This window comes from Haliaeetus leucocephalus, unplaced genomic scaffold, assembly GCF_000737465.1.
Source record: "Haliaeetus leucocephalus isolate CR32 unplaced genomic scaffold, Haliaeetus_leucocephalus-4.0 Scaffold151, whole genome shotgun sequence".
NCBI classification, from domain to species: domain Eukaryota; kingdom Metazoa; phylum Chordata; class Aves; order Accipitriformes; family Accipitridae; genus Haliaeetus; species Haliaeetus leucocephalus.
In genome coordinates this window covers 1,576,259-1,599,327 of record NW_010972587.1, presented here as the reverse complement: position 1 = coordinate 1,599,327, position 23,069 = coordinate 1,576,259, and the positions used below count along the sequence as shown (strand labels likewise).

Below are 23,069 nucleotides of genomic sequence, written 5' to 3'. Positions count from 1 at the left end.
TATTAATATAATTGATATATAATGAAACAGAAGTAGAAAAACCACCATCAAAAAAATGGCCATTTAATTATATCTCAACTTTTTTCTAAAGGTATAGCATGTAAATTAATGAAAGTTATATTTAACCTTTCCTTTTCTCCATTAAAAGTCTCTCAGAATATGCATTAGAAAACTAATTTCAATTCTGCAGTTGAAGAATTAGAGAACACCTCTTAAGGAAACTATCAACATATTGATTTTTAATCCCTGAATTGGCCTATGCTGAGAATTCCTGAATTAGCACAAAATAAGCCTACTCAGTATATATTAACGTAGCAACACCTCTCTCATCCCACCCCACCCTTGTGCATTTTCAAATTTGAATTTCTATAGTTCTATAACAGTGCCTTGTTAAAATAAATGCCTGCAGCAATATATCATATTTTTCCTCAATGTTTGTGAAGTTTTACTAGCAACTTCTATGAGGAGTGAAATTTTTAAAAGGAGAAGAACAATAAGGTTTAAACATCAAAGTGACTTCTATACACACAAAAGAAACTGGTAACAAAACTAAATATGGCTAAGATTTTTTAAATACTAGATGCCAATAGTTTTTTGACTGAATAATCAATAAGTATTTCCAGAAACCAAAGGGGCAGGGCAGCTTCAGTGACAGGGACAGCAGGGGGAAAAACCCACAAGCATAATCAATTCTTAAATATATTATTAAAAAAAAAAAAAATTAAGCTTAGTGATGAAAATAACACATAGGAACTGACTCCATTTCCCCATAAATAAAAACCTTGCTCTCCACAAAACTGCATGTTTTTAAAGATTAATCTTTTTCCCCCTCTTTGGTTTAGCAGTATACATCATTTTTTACAGATCTTTACACCTGTAATTAATCCACTATAAAACATTCACCATAGCATATTAAACAAATCCACAATACTTTGTCATACAAATGAGAAAAGATCAAAAAGCCACAGCATTGCAAAGCTCTTTATCATACTTATGTTACACTGAAAGCTCCAATTACCTTATCCCTGTAGAAATATACATGCTTCCAAATGCTTTCAGACCACAAGCATTATAGAATCCTAAGGACCTAAATTTACAATTCACCACCTGGTAATACTCAAAATTCACATGTGCATACATATTTTAAGTGACTGAAAGTCAAATATTTCCAAGACTTCTGGGTAAAGACAATTTCTTACTACATCAAACTGGTATAATTTGGCAAGAGCATAGGAAAGGAAATCAGCTTTTGGGTCCCACCTTCCTAAAAGCCCTAGATTTTCGTACTGCCCATCACAGCTTCAATACATGTAATTTTAAATCATACAACTTTTACTGCTCAGAATTCAAACAAACTAGGATTAACAGAAATAACTGGCTATTATGGAAACATTTTATAACTGTTCCAACAGTTATCATTAGCAGCTAATTCTAGTACCTGTAAAATATTTTCTTCTGAAAATACAAAGAACAAATTTTAAATGCAATTCTATTACCAGAAAACATAGAAGCTGTCAGTAAAAGTAAACAACTTACCTATGCAGTTCTTCAAGAGTGGGTCTATGGGTTGTGGATGATCAGAAATAGTGAACTTAACAGCAGTAACCACTGAACTTCGAGCATACGAGGACCCTAATATGAAACAAAAGTGGAACTATGTAGCATTAAAACAGTACAACTACAGAATCTAAATCATACTCAGTGCCATTCTTTTTAAACTTCTAATACTCTTAAGAACACTAAACAAGAAACGTTATTTATTACTAGCAATGCAGTATGTAACTAAGTAAATCTATGGAGAAAACATTTTAAATGGGGAAAAATATTATAACATTTGTAATAAGCATTTAATCTTATCTGCTACAGAAAATTCAAGTAATAAGCCTGTTAGAACGCATTTTTTTTTTATGATCACACATAGGCCTACAAATAACTCTCCTCTTTAAAGCAGAAGCACATGAAGAAAACATGTGAATACAGTTCATAATATGAAACTGATCCATGAATTATGCATAATGATCCTTCCTAATCCTTAAAAATTTCAGAATTCTTATCTGAAAATTAAGAATATTGTAATTTACATCAAAAGGTCAACACGTTGCAATTGGTTTGTCAATTTGTCCCTTTGTCATCCATGCTCCTTCCCCTTTAAGTTTGTAGCTCTTTGTTAAACATCACAACAGTAATTGAAATATCACATTCTGAAAGCAGAACATAAAAGTAATTTGTGTTATGTATGACTAACAACTTCTAGTAAAAATGGAACTAAGCTTCACGGGGGGGGGGGGGGGGAAAGGTCCCAAAAATATAACAAAATATAAGAAAAAAATTTGCTAAACTAGATCAATCTATTAATAGATAGCATAAGGCCATTTGCTGCAATACGTACATGAGTTACTACTACTCACCTGATGCCAAGTATCCCTTGAGTCGTGGAAGCAGAGTCTCTGGGTCTATTAACGTAAGCTTGCCCAAGCATTCAGCAACAACGTTCCTTGTACCCTCTTCTGCACATTCGCAGTGTTTCAGGAGTAAGGCCCAGATGTTCTCAACATATGGTTTGAGACCAATCACTGATGCAGAGCTAATTATTTCTTTCAAGGAATGAAGAAGAAGGTATTGCCTCTTAGGTTGACTGGTTATTTCTTGTAAGACAAATGGCAGATACTCAGGAAGATTGCCAACACTAATACTGCCTAATGCGTAAGATGCCGCTGATTTGACTTCCTCACTAGGAGAAGAGAATGCTTCTAATATTACAGACTTCAGCTCAATTTGTCCACTTAAGTCAATGTGATGCCCAACTTCCCCAAGAGAAAGCAAAGCCAAAAGCCGAATGGAATCTGTGGACCTTGAGTTCTTGACATCTTGAATGAACTGACCTACAACAGCCGGTCCTTCCTTAGGGCAGGCTCGAGTAAGGGCAGCAACACATTTGGCAATGGAATAGTAAGACTGCTTGTGAGTAAGTGCTGTGCTCTGCGAGTAGACTGGACCCGTTAACATGCGCAGTAAATCCATATAGCCTAAGTTATTTGTACCAGTCACAACCAAAGCTTGGAAAAATTCTAGCATGGCACTAAGTGCTCCACCCTGAAGCAGAGGTGATCTCACCAGCCCAATAAGTTCATTGAGAATGGACCCACTAATCTTTGACAGGGAAGAAGGATATACTTTAGCCAGTGTCGTCAGAAAACTGATGGCCATCTGTGATACATGCATATCACTTTCACTAATCAGAGGTGGAAGCTCATCCAGGACAGCATCAATCATGGCAGCTGTCAAGCTGTCACTGTAATTCTTAATTAAAATATCTAGAGCAGAAAGAGTGCCTAGTTTCAAAGCTCGCTGGTTCTTTCTCAAAAAAGAAGCAAGAATAGGAACTCCTTCCCCAAGGATTGGTCTCAAATCTATCTTCAGAGGAGAACCAGCAATCAATGTCATGGCCTTCACTGTAGTTAACCGAGTGATCTCATTCTTCAGTCTCTCTAGGAAGATCTGAAGTGTACTAGGCAGATCTGTGCCTAGGCTGTCACCAAGGCTACAAATGATTTGACCCATGCAAGATATTGCCCTTTCTTTCACCTCCTGATCAATGTCAGCAGCCTTTAATCTCTTGATTGTACAAGTAAACAAATCTTTGATGTAAGGAGTAGCATCAAAGGAAGAAGGCTGGTCTAAAGGACGAATGACCTTCACAAGTTGTTGGGTAACCAAAAGTGCCTCTGATGTTATCTTGTAAAATGGATCTCCAACACAAGCTACAACTGGAGGTACCAATGCTTGAACATGAGGATGAAAGACTTGGGGAGAATGATTGCAGAGGATCACATACAAACAGGACAAAGCATCTATCTTCAGATTAGAAGAACTTGATTTGTCATTCAGTGAAAAAATTATTCCTGGAAGAAAAAAGAAAAATGTATTTTTAGGTTAGGTATTTATATTCTGTTAGAACACCTCAAAATTTCTCAACTAAGGCAGGTATACTGAATTTATGTTTTCCTGCTCCCAGCCTTTCTTGAATGCTTCCAAGCCCCTTTCACCATTTTATTCAATTAGTTTTCAAGCTTCCTCTACACAGAGGACATGGGCCATTTGATGGTTTGTGATGTATTTTCTTAATTATAAAGGGATTCTGAACCTTTAACTTTTCCAAACTTACTTTTCCTTGTTACTTCAAAATTCAACACTTTAGTCCCAAAAACTACAATATGGACAATATTTCGCTCTGTTGAGATGAGAAATAAGGCAGTTTGATCTTGCAATTAAGAAGCAAATTAACTCTTTTATATAGAAGAAAAAAAAAATCTCAATCTTAGAGCCAACCCTTGTTTTCAAGATTAATGCAAATACATCACTAAAATATTTATATGGATCCACACAGTAGCTGATAATTTTACCAATTTCTTTAAATAGAAGCAACACTTCAAAGCTTTTGCAAAAAGCACAGTCACGATTGTAAGACTTCAAAATTTCACATCCAATTTACTAATAGATCTTTAAATTAATAATATGTTTCTCATACCTGGTACAAGTACAGGAACATGTTGTGTTAGAGCTCCAGGTAATACATTTACTAGCTCAGTCAGCATGTTAAAGCAACACTGACGAGTCTTCACACTTTTCTCCTTCATCTGTTTGTGCAAGGCTTTAACTATGTTGGGGACCTGTAATCATCACACATCTGTTAGTTAATTCAATAGCTGACACTTCTTTCATCTTTGATCACTGGGGGGATATAAAAAAAGTTGTGCGTCCTACCCCTCTGACTTCTCTACGCAACAGAGAAGTTATATAAACACTGAGAAATGAAGATTCAAAACAATTGCTATCCCCCAAAAAACAGTAGTTTAACTTTAAAAGGTGAGCTGAAACAAAGCAAAACTAGATTTGCATTAATAAAACTGTAGAGAGCAACAATTGAGAAGTCACCCAAATAATTCACTTAGAAAAAGTTTTTCAGCACTATCCTTCTTATTCTGCAAAGAAAATATGTTATAGCAAATCAAGTTTTATCTTGATCACCAGAGCTGACATCTGCATTATGGAATGCACAAAATTATTTTGCTTTGGTAATGTGGCTAAACTACATAGGACATTCAACTTTTACAGGTGATGGTAAACAAATCAGATAAGCACATTTGTATGAGTTGGCAATTTCAGTTTCCAAGACTGCTGTTCTTTACTGGGCCAGTTTACCTGGCTTGCTCTCTATGTTAGTACTACAGTAATAAACTGTAATCTGTGTATGAAGAAAGTATGATATGGCACATTTCAAGAACTATCCTTATGAACAGGGCACAACTTCAGTGAGTATTCTCAAAGGTAACAAAATCTTGACAAATAACCTGACTCTGAAGCATTGTCAAAGGTGTCTCTCCTTGTTCCATTGCATCAGGATCACAAAGCCAACTTTGCACAGGTCGAGTTTGTTTTAAAAGAGAAAGATATGCATGAAAAACATCTGCTTTAACGTTCTCTTCACGTTCTTTGAATCTGGCTATTAAAGCAGGAGATACAGTTTTGTAGAATTCTGGAAGCATTTCATGTCGTGTGCTAACCACTGCATCCAGACATTTAGCAGCTGCGCGCCTCACTTTCCAGCTCATGTCATCATCATCACTATATTCATCATCGCTCCCTTGAAAAAATAAATTATGCATATGTTCAAGTCTAGACAATCAAAGCATCAAGTTTTATTTTAAACAATTAATAAGAACACACTTGGGTTCTTTGCATAAGGCATACCGAAGAAATACATTCAGAAGCATGTTAAAAACCATACATAAAAAGCCTTCTGAACTGCCTAAATCATAAAGCTATTTTCTCTGATTATTTTTTTTTCACAATAGTCTTACATATGTATTAATCTAAACTCCAAACAGGACAAGGCGGTTCCCATCATGCTTACAGCCTGACTACTGATTTAAAGGCTATTCCTCTTTATTCGTGACATAAGCGACAATGCAACAACAATTACTAGCTGATCAAGATTCAACAAATTACTGTTTGTTTCTTTCTAGGAGTAAATCAAACCATATTCTGCCCCCCAAAATGACAATAAAAAAAAAATATAAGCAGCAATACAAATTGACTTTTTAAGCACTAAAGCAACAACTATGCAGCTCATTCATTCTTACAGTAATGAGAATGTTATGCTCTGGGTTCAGATTACTTGTGTGTCCAAGTTTTCATAAAGCTTACATAAACACCTTATCTCTCTCAGTCTAAAACATTTTTTATCCTATGAGTATTTTGCAATTTTCAATCTATTCTACTTTTATGCATTAGGTAACAAAATATTACAGTGGAAAGTAGCGAGAAGCCTTTCCCATGCAGAATACGTATTTTCAATTCATTAACTGATGTTCTTCTCACTTTAGTTATATTATCCTACATGCTTCTGCCTTTTTCCACTTTTCAAGTATTATTTTAAAATATCTGTCTTGTACTTTATGTTAACCCTTGGAATTACTTATCTCCAGCAATAACATCCTATGCTTTTATTCCAAGAAATCAGTTCATAAGGTATGTTTAAAAACAGTACGAAAATTGAATACAGAAATATACAAGTTATTCAAATGCTGGTACTTGGTAGCAATACCACCCATATCAATTTTCTCAGATGAGCGCAGGTCCACAAGCTCTTCCTCTCCCCCAAACCGAAAAGAGAATGTACCTTGATCATCATCATCACCACCATCAGCATCCATAGCATTTTCATCTTCATCTTCATCATCATAATTGTAATTAGGATCATAGGTAAGATATTTAAGACAAATGTTTATAATAGTAGATACATGAGGATAAACTTCTTTAGGACATCTGCATAATATAAAAATATGATCAATGTCAAATTACTTAGAAGAATTAAAATATTTCTAAAAGACTTTATGCCACATACTGTACTTCGGAGACATTAGCCAAACCAAGTATCATCAGTGCATCCATCTGAATTACAGAAATTCAGAAAGGAATGTCAGAAAGGGCAATGCTACTATGTGACTGGATCTGCTAGACTGGAAGGTTGCAGAGGACCAAGACATGCCTTTGGATATCAATTTTTTTGTCACCACCAGTGGACAACAAGTATTACTAGAATACTTCCCCCCTCCTGTTTGCGTAAGTGGTAATGGCACAGTAGAAAGTTTCTAAACTACAGACATAACACAATGCTTAACAATTAAGTTACAAGATAGTTACAGGAACAGTTCCAGCTCAAAGCTTGCAAAAATATTTTGTCCCAAGGAGACTGTCTCTTGACAGCTTACAACCAAATGGCTCACTATTAGATCTTAAGAAGGCCTGAAATAGGTACTCAAGAATAACTTACCTCCTAACAAAGGATTCAAAAGCTTGAATGCAATACTCTCGTAGTTCATCATCATCTACATTACAAAACTTTACAACCAAAGGAATTATTTTCTCGAGATATTCACCTGGTAAGAGAAAAAAATTAGCAAAGTAATTACTCTCATCTGAAAACTTTTAAAGTTACAGATAATTGATATATTTTACTTACCTATTCTATGACCTGCTTGCCTACTGATAGCAGCAATACACTGTATATAGGTCCTAGTTGTTGACATGGAATCATTTTTAGACAGCTCTGTCAACAGATGTTCAATGAGGTCAACAAAAACCATATTGCCACAACTCATAACCAGGTGACCAAGAGCAATGATGGTTCTTTTCCTCACAGCAAGTCTGGGGCTAGTCAGCTGGGGGAGCAGACAGGTCAGAATTGAAGGATGGAAGTTAACAAGCAGTCCTCCTTGCCTTAAAACAGACAAAACACAAACTCAAACCAATTGAATCTAGATAACTTTGTTCATATACTGTACAACAATTCCTTTAAATATTACCAAAACATCACAAAGATTCTAATTAAGTCTTTAAATGTAAGCTTTTGGAACGTCTAAAAACAAAAAAGAAATCCATTTAAAATACACCCTCAAAGCAATAAACATTAAAATAAGCTTAAAACTACAGTTCTCAGAAGATTAAATAATAACCTATCTATCAATCAACTTGTCTTCAGTACATTCACTTTTTTTCTACATGAAGTTTCACCTATACTTAATACCTTACCATAGGATTTCACATAAAGTAATTTAAATTTAACATTTTGAAAATTAAAGTTCAAGCTTTAAGGAGTATTTATCAGCATTCACCAGCATTTTGGAAGAGGGATGTTTACCTGCTCAGCATATCAGCCATGATATCCAGCGCCTCCAGTTGAACAGACACATCTTCCTGCTTGGCTATAGCACTAGTGAGACGCCCTGTGATCTTTTTACAAACATTAGCCGCTAATGCAGAACCTGAAAGCACAACAAAACCTCAGCATTTTCATAATTAAATAAAATACACTTTTTAACACAAGAGATCGTATTTGTGACTACAGAAAGCAACCTGATCTCAACACAGAGAAGCTCTTCCAACCCAACAAAACAAGCTTGAACAGCCAGTTTGTTTGCTAACGTAATGTATGCTCTACATTAGAGCTGAAAGACTATCTATGTAGAAAAATACTGAGGAGGCGGCCCTCTTAATTGTCCCATAAGGTATATACAACAGAAAGGACACTGCTTTTGGCAGGGCAAGCAATGGAAAGTGAAGGCCAAGACAAGACTAGAGCAATAAATGAAAAGACCATAGGTAAAAATAAAAAAATAAACTAAAGAGGAAGCACAGAAGTAGATAGGACCACCTCTAAAGAACAGCTGTATAACAAAAAAAGCAAAATAACATGATTTTGCACAAGAAGCTACTTAAATAATATGTAGCTGAAATACTGCTAAAACATTGGGGGGGGGGGGGGGTGTATACCCAAAGTATTTTAAAATTAAAGTAAAAATGTCTTTATCACAACTCCACAGTTCCCCCTTCCCCCAACTGTCTAACATTGTTCGGAGTAACTATGAGAAGAGAAGAAACTAATGTCATGGTAACGGCTACCCAATGGCTAGTGCTCATCTTCATTTGCATGAAGTTTTTTTAATCACACTTTGGGAATTTCGATGTGAAATTAATACCATTCCAACCTATATTAAATCTGGTTTATATATATTTATGGTATTCTTAACTCTATGACTAAAACGAAACATAACAATTGGACAGTCAAAAGCATTACCATAGAGGTTAAGAAAAAAGACAACAATCTATGTTGGAGTTGAGAGCAAGAAATAACACCTAGGTTCCTTTTGTATTAGGAATACTAATTATATTGAAAGATTTTGCTACATTTTTGTTTGAGCTTTACCTCCACCCCAAAATCTCCTTTTGCTTTGTGTAGGCAAACAAAAGAATAAAAGCTTAAACTGATTTACTTAAAATTAGTTATTTATTTAAAGTTTATGCATCTCACTACTACTTGACAAACGCAAGACTTATATTTGGACTTTCAATAAAGGATGTTAAAGTCAGAGCTTTTTTCTTTTTTTTTTTTTAAAGAAACCTCAGACTCTAAAAACTGCATTTCCATAGCCTTTTTAATCACTTCTCTATTCTCATTCATATCTTACACTATGATATCTGCACAGCACTTGAATAAAAAGTAATGCCATTAACTGATGAGCTGTTCATTATTACTATCTCTTTTGGAGGAAAGACTACCTTCATTTAAAACTGCAGGTAAGTATTTCAGTAATTTAACAGGGGATTGTTAAAAACACAAGGTACTTCCCAAAACACTTACCAGAAACTGAGACAATAAATTGGATCATTAAAGAAAGATACCCAAGTTATAATCAATTTTAAAGTATACTATCAATCAAAAAGCAAGATGAAATTTAGCTATTACTACAGCCTAGAAATGTTCCACCAGGCAATTATTAAAATAGGAGCTTTTACACTCAATTTGTTATACTGAAGTTCATACACTCTAAGTTTGTTTTTCACATTAATGCAATTCTTTAGTAAAAAAAGTTTTCAAACTAGTAAAATCTGGAAATACAGTCAGAGAAGAAACTAAAATTTGTGCCATACGTTTTTCCTGACAGAAATTAGTTCCAATGTTAAATGAACTGAATCCTCTTCACTAAAGGACCCAGCTTTTGCATTCTTTTAATTAGTAATGAAACAATAAAACTAGATAGTCTTGAGTACAAAATGCCTTACCACTGGAAGCTGGGGGGAGTTCTCCAATCACAGTTTTAAGGCCAATGCTTGAAATGTCACGTAACTGTTCTTTATCTGAAAGCATGTTTGTACAGAGGGTATCTACGATGGTCTCCACTTGATACTCCTTCACTTTACTCACCAAAGGGCCAAGGCTGTACAAACAGAAGAAAAGTATTAAATCTGCAACCTTAAATAAAACCCCTCATTTTATTTCAGTATTTTGCATTCAAGTCACAAAATTAAGGTTGGTTTTGGTAGCAATATAAGGCAGAATTTTAAAATTTTAAACCCTTCAACTAGTTGGGTTGGTAACCTGTCTCCATAAATCTGGTTTAGTACATGTTTTTTATCTAGTGTTGGAAACGGGTTTTGCATGACTGGTCTGCTTCAGTCTCTAAACCAGAGTCCCTCTTACTTCTCACTAACATCAAGATTTACAACAAAAGTTACCTAGACAGAGCCGTCGGTTTATGTGCTTGACCATTAGTGCCTGCTTAGTTCCCAGACAAGTAAGCAACCTTAATTACTGCATCTTTATTCCACACAATGCTTGGGTTCCATCTGATACATACTCAGACTCATTCTATACCATAGAGTGCCTTTCTTAATAGAATGCAAACCGTAAAATAAAAAACAATGACATGGCATGCCCTCCTTCACACAGACTCCAAGCCCCACTGTACACACAGCACATCATAACATTTCCTCTCTTTCCTCTGAATTGTGAGTTTTCAGTCATTCCAACTGCTCTGAGGATCATAACAATCTTGTATTCCTTTGTCAAATGCTCCCACGTGTCCAAAATACTAAACCCGCAGATGTCCTAGTAATGGCTAGTTCATTGCTAAGAAATATAGCATCTTCACCTTCTTCCTCACCTTATCACCAAATTTCAGCATCTCTCCATTGTTAATGTTCTGTTCCAAAAGGGCACTTATGCAAAAATAGAGCCTTATATTGCCTCTACTTCCTTCCATTCACCTGCGGAAAACCTCCATAAGAACTCCAAGAACTTACGCTTCCTCCTACTACCCCTCCCACTTCTCACTCCAAATTTGCCTATCTAGTTTCTCCCTATTTTTAAAACACCTGCCTTCAGACAAAGCATCTCAGAAATGGGAAATTAATTTTGAAAGACTTTAAATTACCAAATATTTTAAACTAATTCAACTCCCTCAAACATACTGCATTAACAACAAACACATCAAATTCTGAAAAAAAGTGTTAAAGTTGTGTTATAGGCATTCCCACCACGTTCCATCAAAAAACAGTACAGTTCAACTACGCATACAGTAACTACTCTGAAAGACATAGCTCCCTTGTTTTGTAAGCTTCTGTTCTCTGTATGTTGATCTTGCCAGCTATTCTCTCTTTAATTCTCTGTGGTGACATCCATATTACTATTCAATCACGAAAGCATGCTTACTAGTAAGACATCAACACTAAAAGTGAGATGTGACATGAAACTAAAGTTCTACCAAGCTTGGGTTCTGCATTGACACCGACAGAAGTGAGGGCAGGAGGCCAAGCTGCTGTGTGCAACAGTCACATAGGAGAAAAAGCAATGGCTTGAGGCCAGAATGGAGATGGCAGTAGTGAGGACCACCTACAGAAAACGTGGGAACTGTGAACTGGAACCATAGCCCACCAGCAGAATTAGGAGAAACACAGATGTATCTCCAAAAACCTACTATTTATTTTCTCTTCCATCTGAGTCAAAGGGATAATGAATAGCATTCTGACTTGGTCTTGTGCACAGACCGTCCCCTAGTTGTTTTGCAGCTGGCTCCAGATGTCCCACCAAGGAAATCCTAAAGCCTGATTCTCAACAGCGCCTCAATGTCTCCCCTCCTATGAAACACACTTAAAGTTATACACACCACCATCAAATTCAACTTCAGCCACAGTGAGAAAGCACAGAAGACTTTCAAGAGATTTTACACGTGTGTTCTCACTGTGAACTTTGATGAGCAGTGAAGTGTGAGGATTTTAAATGAGCCCTTTGTATCAAAACAACCTGGTTAAGATTTTGAGGAGTGGAAAGACATGCGCAAAGTTGTTATTTTTTAGGAAGCATTTTTCAAAAGCTTAAGTTTTGTTGCTCTTTTTGCTAAAGTCAGGGCCCAACTTGCAGTACAGAAGTCAACGCGAGCCCATGCAATGGTTCCATCAGATTTGTGCTGTGAGGACAGACAGTGTTGAAGTGGTTTCAAGTGCTGAGCTAAGAGGCCATGTCTGCTACTGCAACTGTATCTGCCCTTCAGCATTGTACACAATGTACACAATCTCTCTATAAATCAGAAGTATAAAACTAAAATATGTGGAAATCAATGTATGAAAAAATGCAGGAAAATGAGCATCTTAAAGCCAATTACCAACTGATTATATTAGGACTACACTAGAATGTAATGCCACCATATAAACTTTAGGTTTTTCCACACTGAACTTTAATACTGTACACACCTGCTTTTCAGTAAACTTGATTCTAGCAAAGCTAACTGAGACCAAAATGATGTCTATAGGGTTAGTAAACACTGATTTTGGAGAGTTGAAGTCAAACTGAAACCCTAGAGGAAAAATGAACCAAACTAACTTGTTATCAAAACAAGACCAAGATAGAAAAGTTTAAATTTTCAAATATATGCCACAATTCACTGTATGTCAGACTTTTGAGACTGCAATGATTTAGAACCACATGGTCACAACCTTACTAAAACATCAGAAGTATGCAGAAGTTTTACAAGCAGATGATGAAATTATTTGTAAAACGGATTAACATAATTAACAATTAAAAAAACTGTAATATGCCTAGTTTAACTCCTTGTAAGTGCAAAGGAGTATGCTGTCCAAAGATGGACTGTTTTCCCATGCTTAGAGAAAAAATAGTAATATTTGAAAAGCTGCAATAAATTAATTTGGACTTGAATTTTCATTGATTTGAAACAAATAGCAAATATCAAAATTTAAAACAGTTCAGCCACAAGTCAGTTTGATATATAAGGGTAAATATTACCCCCCCCCAAAAAACTAGCCTTTCAAAGCACTTTACAAAAACAAAACAAGCTCAAGACACAAGGAAAAAGGTGGAAAGAGAACTTCCAACTTCATACATTTGATTGTACAAAGTAATAATGGAGTTGCCAGATCGTGGTACAGAGCTAGACCCTGATTAACAAATATCAGTATGCAGTTCTAGTAAAATTAATAAATCCAATACATCATATTCTAACTGTACCAGAGTACTGGAAAGAAACTATCTGGATGCACAGTAATTCCTTTCAGACCTCAGTGATTACAATGGGGAAAAAAAATGGTTTTGTTTTCTTTTGTAAGATTTTTAAAATTATTCTGAATTAAGAGCAAGTTTCACCTTAAAAAAAGCACAGGCATTAAGTCAACTGCACAAAACTAGAGGGAGAGGGCAGAAATCATCTATAGGCAAGCAGAAATTCTGTCCAAGCTAGCAAGATACTAAGCTCTCAATGAAGACTATTAATCTGAAAGTAGATAGTCCAAAATCCAAATTAAGTTATGCCACTCAGGCAAAAACATACTTTACACTTAGTACTTATATCATCTAATTCCCACATTATTGTAATACGGAAACCCACAAGTGTTTTAAGACAGAAAAAAAAATCACTCTTGAGTCTTTACAGTCTACAGGAGAGTTCCTTTCTTCATTTATATGTATTGAGAGACAAGCACACAATGTACAAGATGACAAGCGAAACAGTTTTCTCGTTTGACTGGAAATGGCTCTGGAGTTTAAGTCTAACTCTCCAGGAACACAGCTGGACCCTGGGTTCACTACTAGCTAATAAAACTGTCAGCCAGGCAGCTGCAAGGGAACACACAGGTCACAGATCACTACTCGGAAGGAAAGGGTTAAGGCTATGGCATTCAGCATAAAGGCACTGAAGTTAGTTTAGGAGCTCAGTACTACATTTGCCACAAATGACAACAAGACATCCCCACATGTTTACTATCTTGCTGGTACTGCTGAGGGGAAAAAAAGACAACTTCCTACATTGCTTTAGCAGTGGAGATCTAAGGATGTGTAGCTTAATTCCAAAGTGCTGTTAACAAGGAAATGTTACCTCGTATTAATTTTACTTGTTGACCTATACATGCTTTGTACTATCTCACCATTTTTTTTAATGTGACTTGGCACATTGGACCATATTTAATTAACTCCTCAATGTATAGTCAAACTTGACAATGAATTTGTTCATTTTGAACACGCCACTTCAGCAATCTCCACTTCTGGTCAGAGCAATTGTCCTTTTGAGTGTGCATGGGAGAACAAGAGGAACAGTCTGGTCAAACATAATTTAGAAGCACCTACAGGGTAAACCAAACCCCCATGTTCCAAGTTCCTCTGAAACTCAGTCTTCAGCCTCAGAGCACCAAGTTTTCCATTCCTCCTGGTATAAAGGCTCCAAACACACTCAGAGTTCCCCACACCTTTCACGCTTCCTGCCTTAGAAGTCTTCTCAGTCATTCCAAAGCCATCCCTCTCCACCATATAGCTCACACCACAGGACAACTGTAGACCTTCAAAAAACATTGTTCCACCTCATCTGGTCACCCATTTTCCCCACTCCTAAAAAAAAAAAAAAAAAAAAACCAAAAACCAGTGTTCCAACACCTCAAACTAAACTGTTACATGCAACTGTTGGAGGGAACTAGACCGGAGGACTAGGCTCAGATTCAGAAGACTGCAAGCCAGTAATTCCAGCTGGACTCAAAGGGCAGAGATCTATGGCCTTCACTCTTGGACAGCTAGTGGACACGGCTCTATGTGGTAGGCCAAAACCAAAATACATCTTCCATCCCAAAACCTGTTTTATGTATCCCACTGCTGCTACCCTTCTCTCCCAGGTCCAAGAATTCACAGCAGCAAGAGCTAATTATCATAAAAAATGCCGAAGAGAAGCAAAAGGCAGCAAGCAAGAAGTGCAGACAGAAGCAGGACATGGATAAAGGAGAGTCGCCTATTATATAAAGCAAGCCCTTACATTCAAGCACTAAGTGTGACTTACAATAAGACAGTAACCACAGTAAGGTGCAAAGTTTTGGCATTAGTGGTCTGTCACCATACTAGGCAAACTTTGGAACTTCTCTTTCAGTGGCCATGCTCATAATGCCTTACCCCCATGAACTCAGAACAGTGCTTGCACTCGAGGCACAGCACTTAGATTAACACCCAGGAATACGCAATTCCCAAGACAATCACACCTACCGCTTTCCATGCCTTCCTTCACAAACTGTAACCTGCTTGGTTTCCTTCTCTCCTTACCCACCATCACCCTGCTTGTGCGGTAAAACATGCTGAAAATACTGGCAATTTGGGAATCAAAAAAAAAAAAAACCAACAAAACAAAAACCAACCAACCCCAAAACCCAAAAACCAACCAACCAAAACAAAACGGAAAAAAAACCAAAGCAGCAAAGGCAAAACATATTTACCAAACCCATGCACTGAAATATCACATACAACTAACTCAAGTTTCGTTAATGCACAAAACTTGGAACTAATTTGACATTAGACCTAAATGGCCACAGACATCTGAAATTGATGCATTATGATCACCCCAATGCCACAAATTCAGGAAGATTGCAATTTACTCATTTTGCAGAGTATTTTACAGAGATACGCAGATATCTTAATAATAAATACAGAAAAACAACTTTGTGCAACATTTCTAGAAGATACAGCATACAGATAATCTCAACAGAACTGTTACTTGAGATACTGACTGGTATCTGATGAAAGGCATGAAAAGAAGCCCTTTAAGAGCACAGAAACGAAGATGTTATGGAATAGTTTCTCACTTGCTTCAGCAGGTACACCTACTCCTGCAGAAATGAACATCTGACAGAGCACCCTTTGTTAAAAGCAGCCAAACCTCAGGCCCTAACCCGACACTGCCCTTTAATTTAGGAAAAGGGCACTGTACCGCAATCTTTAGATTCCATCAAACCATCTCCACAGCTACTAAACCCCTGAGAGTAGGGGTTTAAAGGACCATATCCACAATCTAATCTGGTCATTTTACTGCTTCAATCATGTTAAATTAATACTGCAGTCTTATTAAAATAATTTCTGGACCCTGATACTGGTAAAGACCTTTTTCCTCCAACAGATAAATTCCCAATAAATCTATACACAAGCATTTGCCAACACACAGATTATCACCAAGCATTACCTCCCAGACTCAAATACATCGAGCCATCCCTGACTGCATTCCTAAAAGTTGAAACATTTTCTCCAGTTGCTCAGAAAACTCACAGCTTTCTCCACAACTGGATTTCACTCTTCAGCCAAGCTCTCCCTTCACAGTGTTTCATTGACACATCACTAGTTTCTCTTCAAATACACACCACGGTCAGTCAGCAGCTACTCACAGCATTGTTGCACTCCTCTACCCTTGCTGCATAGTAAATTGTTTTGCAAGTGAAGCAAGCACAAATCATCTAGAACAGAAACAATCACAATTCCAAGGTATGGTAACTGTCCACAGTAGTCCAGAGAAATTCCCTGTGCATTTCAGTCAAAAGACTATGGTTTACAAAGCTGCAAGTGCAGAATCTGTAGAAACCATTTCACATCTGTAACACTGCATGGTTCGACAGAAGTACTGTAAACCGAAGCACTAGGAAGCAGGAACAAGCACATGTACAATTACAGAAGTGTATTCATATAAAACTCAATAAGAGTATCCTTTCAAAAATATGGCAAACCTTCAGAGTAGCAATCCTGAAAGTTTGCTTTTGATCAGTAGCGAGAGAGTTTGCTATCTGGTTGGTGAGATTCCAGGTGGCAACGTCATCCCTCCTTTCACTGCTAGAAAGGTCACATCTTCTGCTTTTTGCAGTTTGCAATGATTTGTGCAGCTCTACGAAAATACATCTTCCACACCCTAGAGATCTGCAGCTGACACCATCCTTTTATACGTCAACTTTAACAGACCAGAAGCAGACCTCCAACAGAAAACAGTTGTTCCATAAGTGAAAACATCTGAAATGATGGTAAGGATTTTTTTTTAAACCTGAACTATTGAACAACTACTAAATTCTTCTAATTTAAATATGTTTATTTTTCAAGTGTAACCTATGAGTAACTAAAATAATCACAGTGAAAGCTGGTAGATTCATCTCAATTAAGTACAGGAAATACTTTTTTGCTGTTTTAAAGATGACCAAACCACCAAAATGACAAAGTCATTCAAATAAACACTTGAAATTACAGTTTCTAGAAAGTGTTAAACCAGATTTTACCTGAGTTAGGGTCTTCATCCTATTTATTCAGCCTATTGGTTCAATAAAGCTGACATACCAACTATGAAGTAAATTTTTAAAAAGACTGCCTCAAACTTTTTTGGCCTTTAAAATCAGTACTTTATCCCTTACAGACCTTACTAAGCTTATCAGAAGTAAAAAATAAACTATAACTTTCTTCTATTAAATCAGTTCTGAATGCAAAGCTTTTGTACTTAAGCGTGTATTTTACACATTTGAAGACAGTTTCAGATATTGTTTTGAGTGCTCTTTGATATTTTCCCGTTCACTAGCCAATAAATTGTGTCTAGTTTCTCTTAAAGTCAAAAGCTCATTCAGCTGCCTATGGAAATAAACAGCAGCTATAACACACTGTCTCCTTTTAAGTTACATACATTTGAAAATAAAGGTGCTTATAGTGTAGCTCCTTATTAGGAAGGGGGACACCAACTCGTAATCAATTATAGCTGTTAAAATATGCCAGTTTGAGACTATCAAATAAGCACATTTACTTACAGGGAAAAGTTAAAATTCACAGATGGGGAAAAAAAAAAAAAAAGATTCAAATCACCTCTATAGTGTGATGTGCAGCAGTGTATTACCACAGCATCCAAAACTCTTTAAAGCTGCTGAACCGGATCAGCCACACAACAGCCAATATGTGCATCATCCTGCTCACTCTAATGACTCACACTCACAGCATCAAGCAGGGTTCCCTATATTGAACTACTGCCCAGAGAACTCACCGTGATAAATGCAGAGAAACTACAGTGTCACAAGGGAGGAACTGCTGAAAGTACTTACTTTAATCCCATCTTCTTTTTTTTTTCCAAATATATATATACATATATGCATTTGTTTGGGTTTTTACAGGTTTCAGGAAACATTTCACAGTGTGAAACAATAAAAATTTGTACGAATAGGTTTAAGTGGCAGAATATCAAACCATAGATAACTGCTCAAAATGAGAAACAGTTCATCTTTAAACTGCAACACTGAACATATGAAACAATTAACGTGCAATTTGGGTTAACGAAACATTATCAACATTATCAGCAATGAAGAACAAACAGTCCATCCAACACAACACCTATGCTTAGGCAAACCATACTGCTTTTCTAATCCAGATGCACATAATCTTGGATAGATCTACAAGGCAGTGTAACTACTACTGCCATAAGGTGCACAAGGTACCATGCTGGACTACACTAAGAACCTTAAACTAAGAATATGCCATAAGAATGTCCAATAGCATTTTCTACATTGGCTGACTGTAAAACAGCCTATGACTATCAGGTGAAGCAAAAAACAACTCCTCCAGGAAAAACGCAGACAACAAGAATACATTTAAAAATTTACATGCTCTTAAGAAAAACAAGGTGAGCAACCTGCAGTTACTGACCTAGTTTGCATCTGCTGCCTACAGTAACAGAAGCTTGACAAATACACTCCCTTCCCTTCTGCAGAGTCAAAGCTTAGAGCTTTTACTCCAAGAGTACTAAGGCAGCTCATTAATTTTTGTTTTTATTCAGAAATGAACTGCACAATCTTCCTGCAAGGTAGCTACCCAAATATCCATGAACTCTCAGCCTGACTTCTGCTAACCAAAAACCAACATGTTTTATCCTGTCCAAAACCAGTGTAATATAACTGAAAGGATCAAGAGCAAAATCACTAGTGTGCTTTGAAGAGATAATAAGAAACAAGTTCATCGGCATTTTAACCAATAGAGCCCTTTCTACCCAAATATGAAAGCAAGCAGCAGGTAAGGCAAAACCAGGAACACTGCTTACTTGTTGCTACACTTGCCTAAAAATAAATGCTGCTTGAAGGCTGCCCGAGTTGTTTTAAATCTGCTCTGTTCAGTGACCTCAAGAGTCAAACCCTGAAAGAGTGATCCTCCCGCAAGACATTCTTACCTGCTCAAGGAGTGATCAATACCTTTGCCATTCACAGTGTTTCCATTGATCTACCTGTAGAGGAAGCTCCCATCTTCCCTTCCTCAAGGAAAAATCTGTCTCAAATACAGACTGAAAGGTACATACAGTTGTCTTAAATCCTTTTTCTACGAGAGAGGAAATCTATACTTAAATGGGTCATCAAGCACCAGTGTGATGAAAGCTCCTGCTGATAGTTTCTAAAGTTCACCAGAGCATTTAAGTTAATAGTGATCTAAACACAGTTTATGCTTTCCTCAGCTGAAAGTGCCAGCAAATCCATAACAGAAATACACAAGTAAAGAACGACAACACAAAATATTTAAAAACCAAAAAGTCAAGAAAAATATGCTGGCTGAATTTAACTTCCCAACGAATCAGGCTTACGCCCAGTGTTGTAGTAGAGATGGAAGACTTTAGATGAGCTTGAACTGTCTTAAGCTCAGAACAGCTTAATAGTGTTCAACCTCTCCCATCCTTCACCCCCAACCACTGTTTCTACCAGCGCTCATCTGATTGCAGGAGGAGCAGTAAGCCAGAAGAAAACCAAGTCCCCAAACCACTCTACAACAAAATCAGATATGCAACAGTGCAAGAAAAGGGACAAGGAGGGTGAGAACAGCAGAGCAGCAGCAGCGTTAGCTTAGACTGGCTTAAAACTGTCATGGAACAATACCATGAGTATAAGCTGCCTTAAGAAGAGAAGACTCTTTTAGTGTAGGTTTTTTTTGTCCTCAAAGCATATCTGCAAGTGATTGGGACGCCAAAAAGAACTCGATATGTTCAAGAATGTACATGTTCTAGATCAATGTTCACAATTTACCTGTAAACTTCTCCATCATGTTTCTTGTCCCACTACAGTAAATTTAACACTGTTATTTAACATTATTGGGATTTCTCAGAAAGACTCCAAACTTTAAACAGATCCTGTCGTTTTAATTAAATCCAAGAATTTTATCCGTATGTCAAAATAAACTTCAAAAATACAAGAATGGTTAATAAGAACAGGACGCGGGCACATGCACGCATACACATGCAGCCATCTATTTTCTCATTCTCTTCCCTTTGCAATCTTTCTTTCATGTTTTAATAAACATTACTTGCACTTTAGGTCCAAAATTCTAACATTGCCATTAAAGATTGTGATATGTAAGCTATGTCTACATGCATTAATCTAAACTTCACAATAACTTTAGGATGTACATAAAAGAGGAGTACTGCATGTATGCTGCAACATAGCATTTTGTGGAAAAGTTATTTCACACAAAAACAATCCTAAGACTCAGCCAAATTTCATAATAATCTACTCTTCTGATTGAGTATAAGCAATGTTTCAAAGCCATAGTACTTAAGCTGCACCACAAGGAACTTTGACATTTCAGAAGTCTGAATTAAAAAGAAGCATAGTATTTTGTGTTGTTTGTTAAAAAAAAAAAAAAGGTGGGGGAAGACACATTTTAACACCACTGCAACCCTGATGAGAGTAGTGAAAAAGTAGTGATAATTATATTACTACACTGCTAATATTAAACTTCGACAACTTGCTATTCCTACACTAGTTTCTCTGTGCAAGGTTTTGGTTACTATCATTTAAAATATTTCAGAAGCTGAAGCAAGCACTGCTTCTAAGTACATAAGCAGATGTACACACAGGCTTTAATCTTCTGCTTTGCTAGTCTGATAGGGCAAACTGTAAAGAATAACATGCTGAAGCAAACTAATTCAGCTAGTCACAATGTGAAACTTCTCTTCAAAGCTGTCCCAACCTCTTGCGTAGCAAGTTTACTTCAATCCATGCCTCATGGAACATAAGTAGCATAGATGTAATATTAAAATAAAAAAAACCAAAACTGACCTCACGAACAAGAAATACTCTCAGGAACATTAGAAGCTTAACAGGGAGACCCTCCTTAAACGGCACAAAAAGTCAGAAGGGCCAAGAACAAAAAGTAAGTCGTTAATAAATGTAGCACCTCTTCAAAGGGTGCTCTGGAAAAGCCACACTACTTGTAAAGTCAAATAAAGTGAGGAAGAGAGGGCACTGAAGCAACAGAAGTCTCTGAAATGCAAGTAACTGTACCCTGACCCCATAAAACATTTACAGTTCCTGTAAGCATGTAAAACCATTAACACAGTATTCTGAATGTTAGTGAAGACCTAAGTTCTGTATTTGATAACTAAGACCATATATTTACCTTTTTATGTTTTCATTTCTGCTTGAAAACTATTCCAATACTGCAATTCTTCCCCTACACATCATCTACCTTCTCACAGTCAAATATCAACATAGCAACTACCGATGAATTATAATCTTTTTAAATCTATTCAGCATTCAATAATTATCACCAAAGAACAAGCATGTCATTCATATGCTTTCAGCAAGGACTGCATGCACTATTTGTCACCTGAAACCCCAAATGTTAATCTGTAATGTCAACAAAAGACAGTTCTGTAAGAAACTACAATTAAGACAGGTAGCCTACAAGTACAAGGGTTCCTTTGTGGACATCAATTTCACAATTATTTTGCATAGCAGTGGTCCTTTAAGTTTTTAAAAAATGCTTTACGTTGTTCAGGCATTAAACAATTCTTTACACCATAGAACAAGAATACCTACCATTTGACAGCTAAGTTTTGCACCTCACCATTTTTATCTTCCAGTAGTTTCAAAATCATCTTCACCACCTTTCTTTCACTGTCATCATCCAGCTTGATAGAATCTTTCTGTAGTTCTGTCATCAAGTCATTAGTAGCCATAAACCTGACAAAAGATAGCCAGATAATTATTGATAAAAGGATATGGGTTATTCACAGTGCTCAGGATTCAAGATTCTCAGTTTCCACCATTTGTTATCAAATAAATTACGTTTAGCATTGGATTACTGTTGCCTGTTTTGTGATGCAACTAGCATTTATTTTAGTTCTAGAATAAAAAGGAGAAAAATTGTATTTAACGGTGACAATAACTTTTAGTTAGACCATCATCCTTCCCTGATGACAACAGCTACATATTTTACTTCCACTGTTTACATTGTATTCCAAATTATCCCCACAAAGAAAAACTGACACTTTCCCAGATTTTAAGTAATCCTTTCATTAGCTATGCTGATGTTGTTAAAAAAAAGTGCTTTTTTTTAAGTTTGTTAAAAAAATTAACCTCTGCTCTGAGTTTATTTTAAAGCAACTTTTAAGCAAGAAGAAAAATACAGAGTTTTTCAAACATCCTCCCATAAAGTTCACAAAAGCCAAACATTAATGAAGGGAGAAATAAAGGTGAAGCTACATTTTACATGTTTTTCATTTTCTTGCCCTGTACAGACTAGTTTGTTTATAGTCCAGAAAACAGCCAATCATGTTTATCCAGCCCTCAATCCAGGGTGCCACATTAAAGACCAAGATTAATTCTGGAGAGATCAAGCAAATAAAATCACCTTTCACATCAATTAATTTCCTATTCAGTAACAGTCATATCCTCCAATATAAGAACACACTGAGAAATTACTCTACAAAAATATTGCTTTTCTGCCTTTTGTTTCATTTCCTTCTGAAGTTTGTTTTCCAGTCTGTTCTTCTTTTCTAAGTGCCCTCTCTTCTCAGAAAAGGTAATACAGATGTATTACTTAATTACAAATCCCATGGGCTTCAGAACTTGATCCCAACTCCCACTCAAAGCCCCAGACAAAAATGGTTTGTAATTAAAAGTTAAGGTTGACATTTGGACTC

General features: G+C 36.4%; 1 protein-coding gene across 4 annotated transcripts in view; it reads right to left on the bottom strand.

Annotated features, from left to right (window-relative positions):
• CAND1 (cullin-associated and neddylation-dissociated 1) overlaps positions 1–22,107 on the bottom strand; it is a 31,274-nt gene extending 9,167 nt beyond the window's left edge. For all 4 annotated transcript variants that reach the window (XR_774001.1, XR_774002.1, XM_010561730.1 and 1 more), the window contains exons 1-10: positions 21,964–22,107; positions 10,126–10,280; positions 8,204–8,327; positions 7,526–7,782; positions 7,337–7,442; positions 6,683–6,828; positions 5,352–5,644; positions 4,529–4,670; positions 2,409–3,902; positions 1,537–1,632 (exon numbers count right to left, since the gene is read on the bottom strand). Coding sequence is in view for 2 of the 4 variants with exons in the window: in XM_010561730.1 (XP_010560032.1) it covers positions 1,537–1,632; positions 2,409–3,902; positions 4,529–4,670; positions 5,352–5,644; positions 6,683–6,828; positions 7,337–7,442; positions 7,526–7,782; positions 8,204–8,327; positions 10,126–10,280; positions 21,964–22,103 (2,953 nt within the window). In the remaining 2 variants the exon portion in view is untranslated. The remainder of the gene's footprint in view (positions 1–1,536; positions 1,633–2,408; positions 3,903–4,528; positions 4,671–5,351; positions 5,645–6,682; positions 6,829–7,336; positions 7,443–7,525; positions 7,783–8,203; positions 8,328–10,125; positions 10,281–21,963) is intronic.
• Between the last annotated feature and the right edge of the window lie 962 nt (positions 22,108–23,069).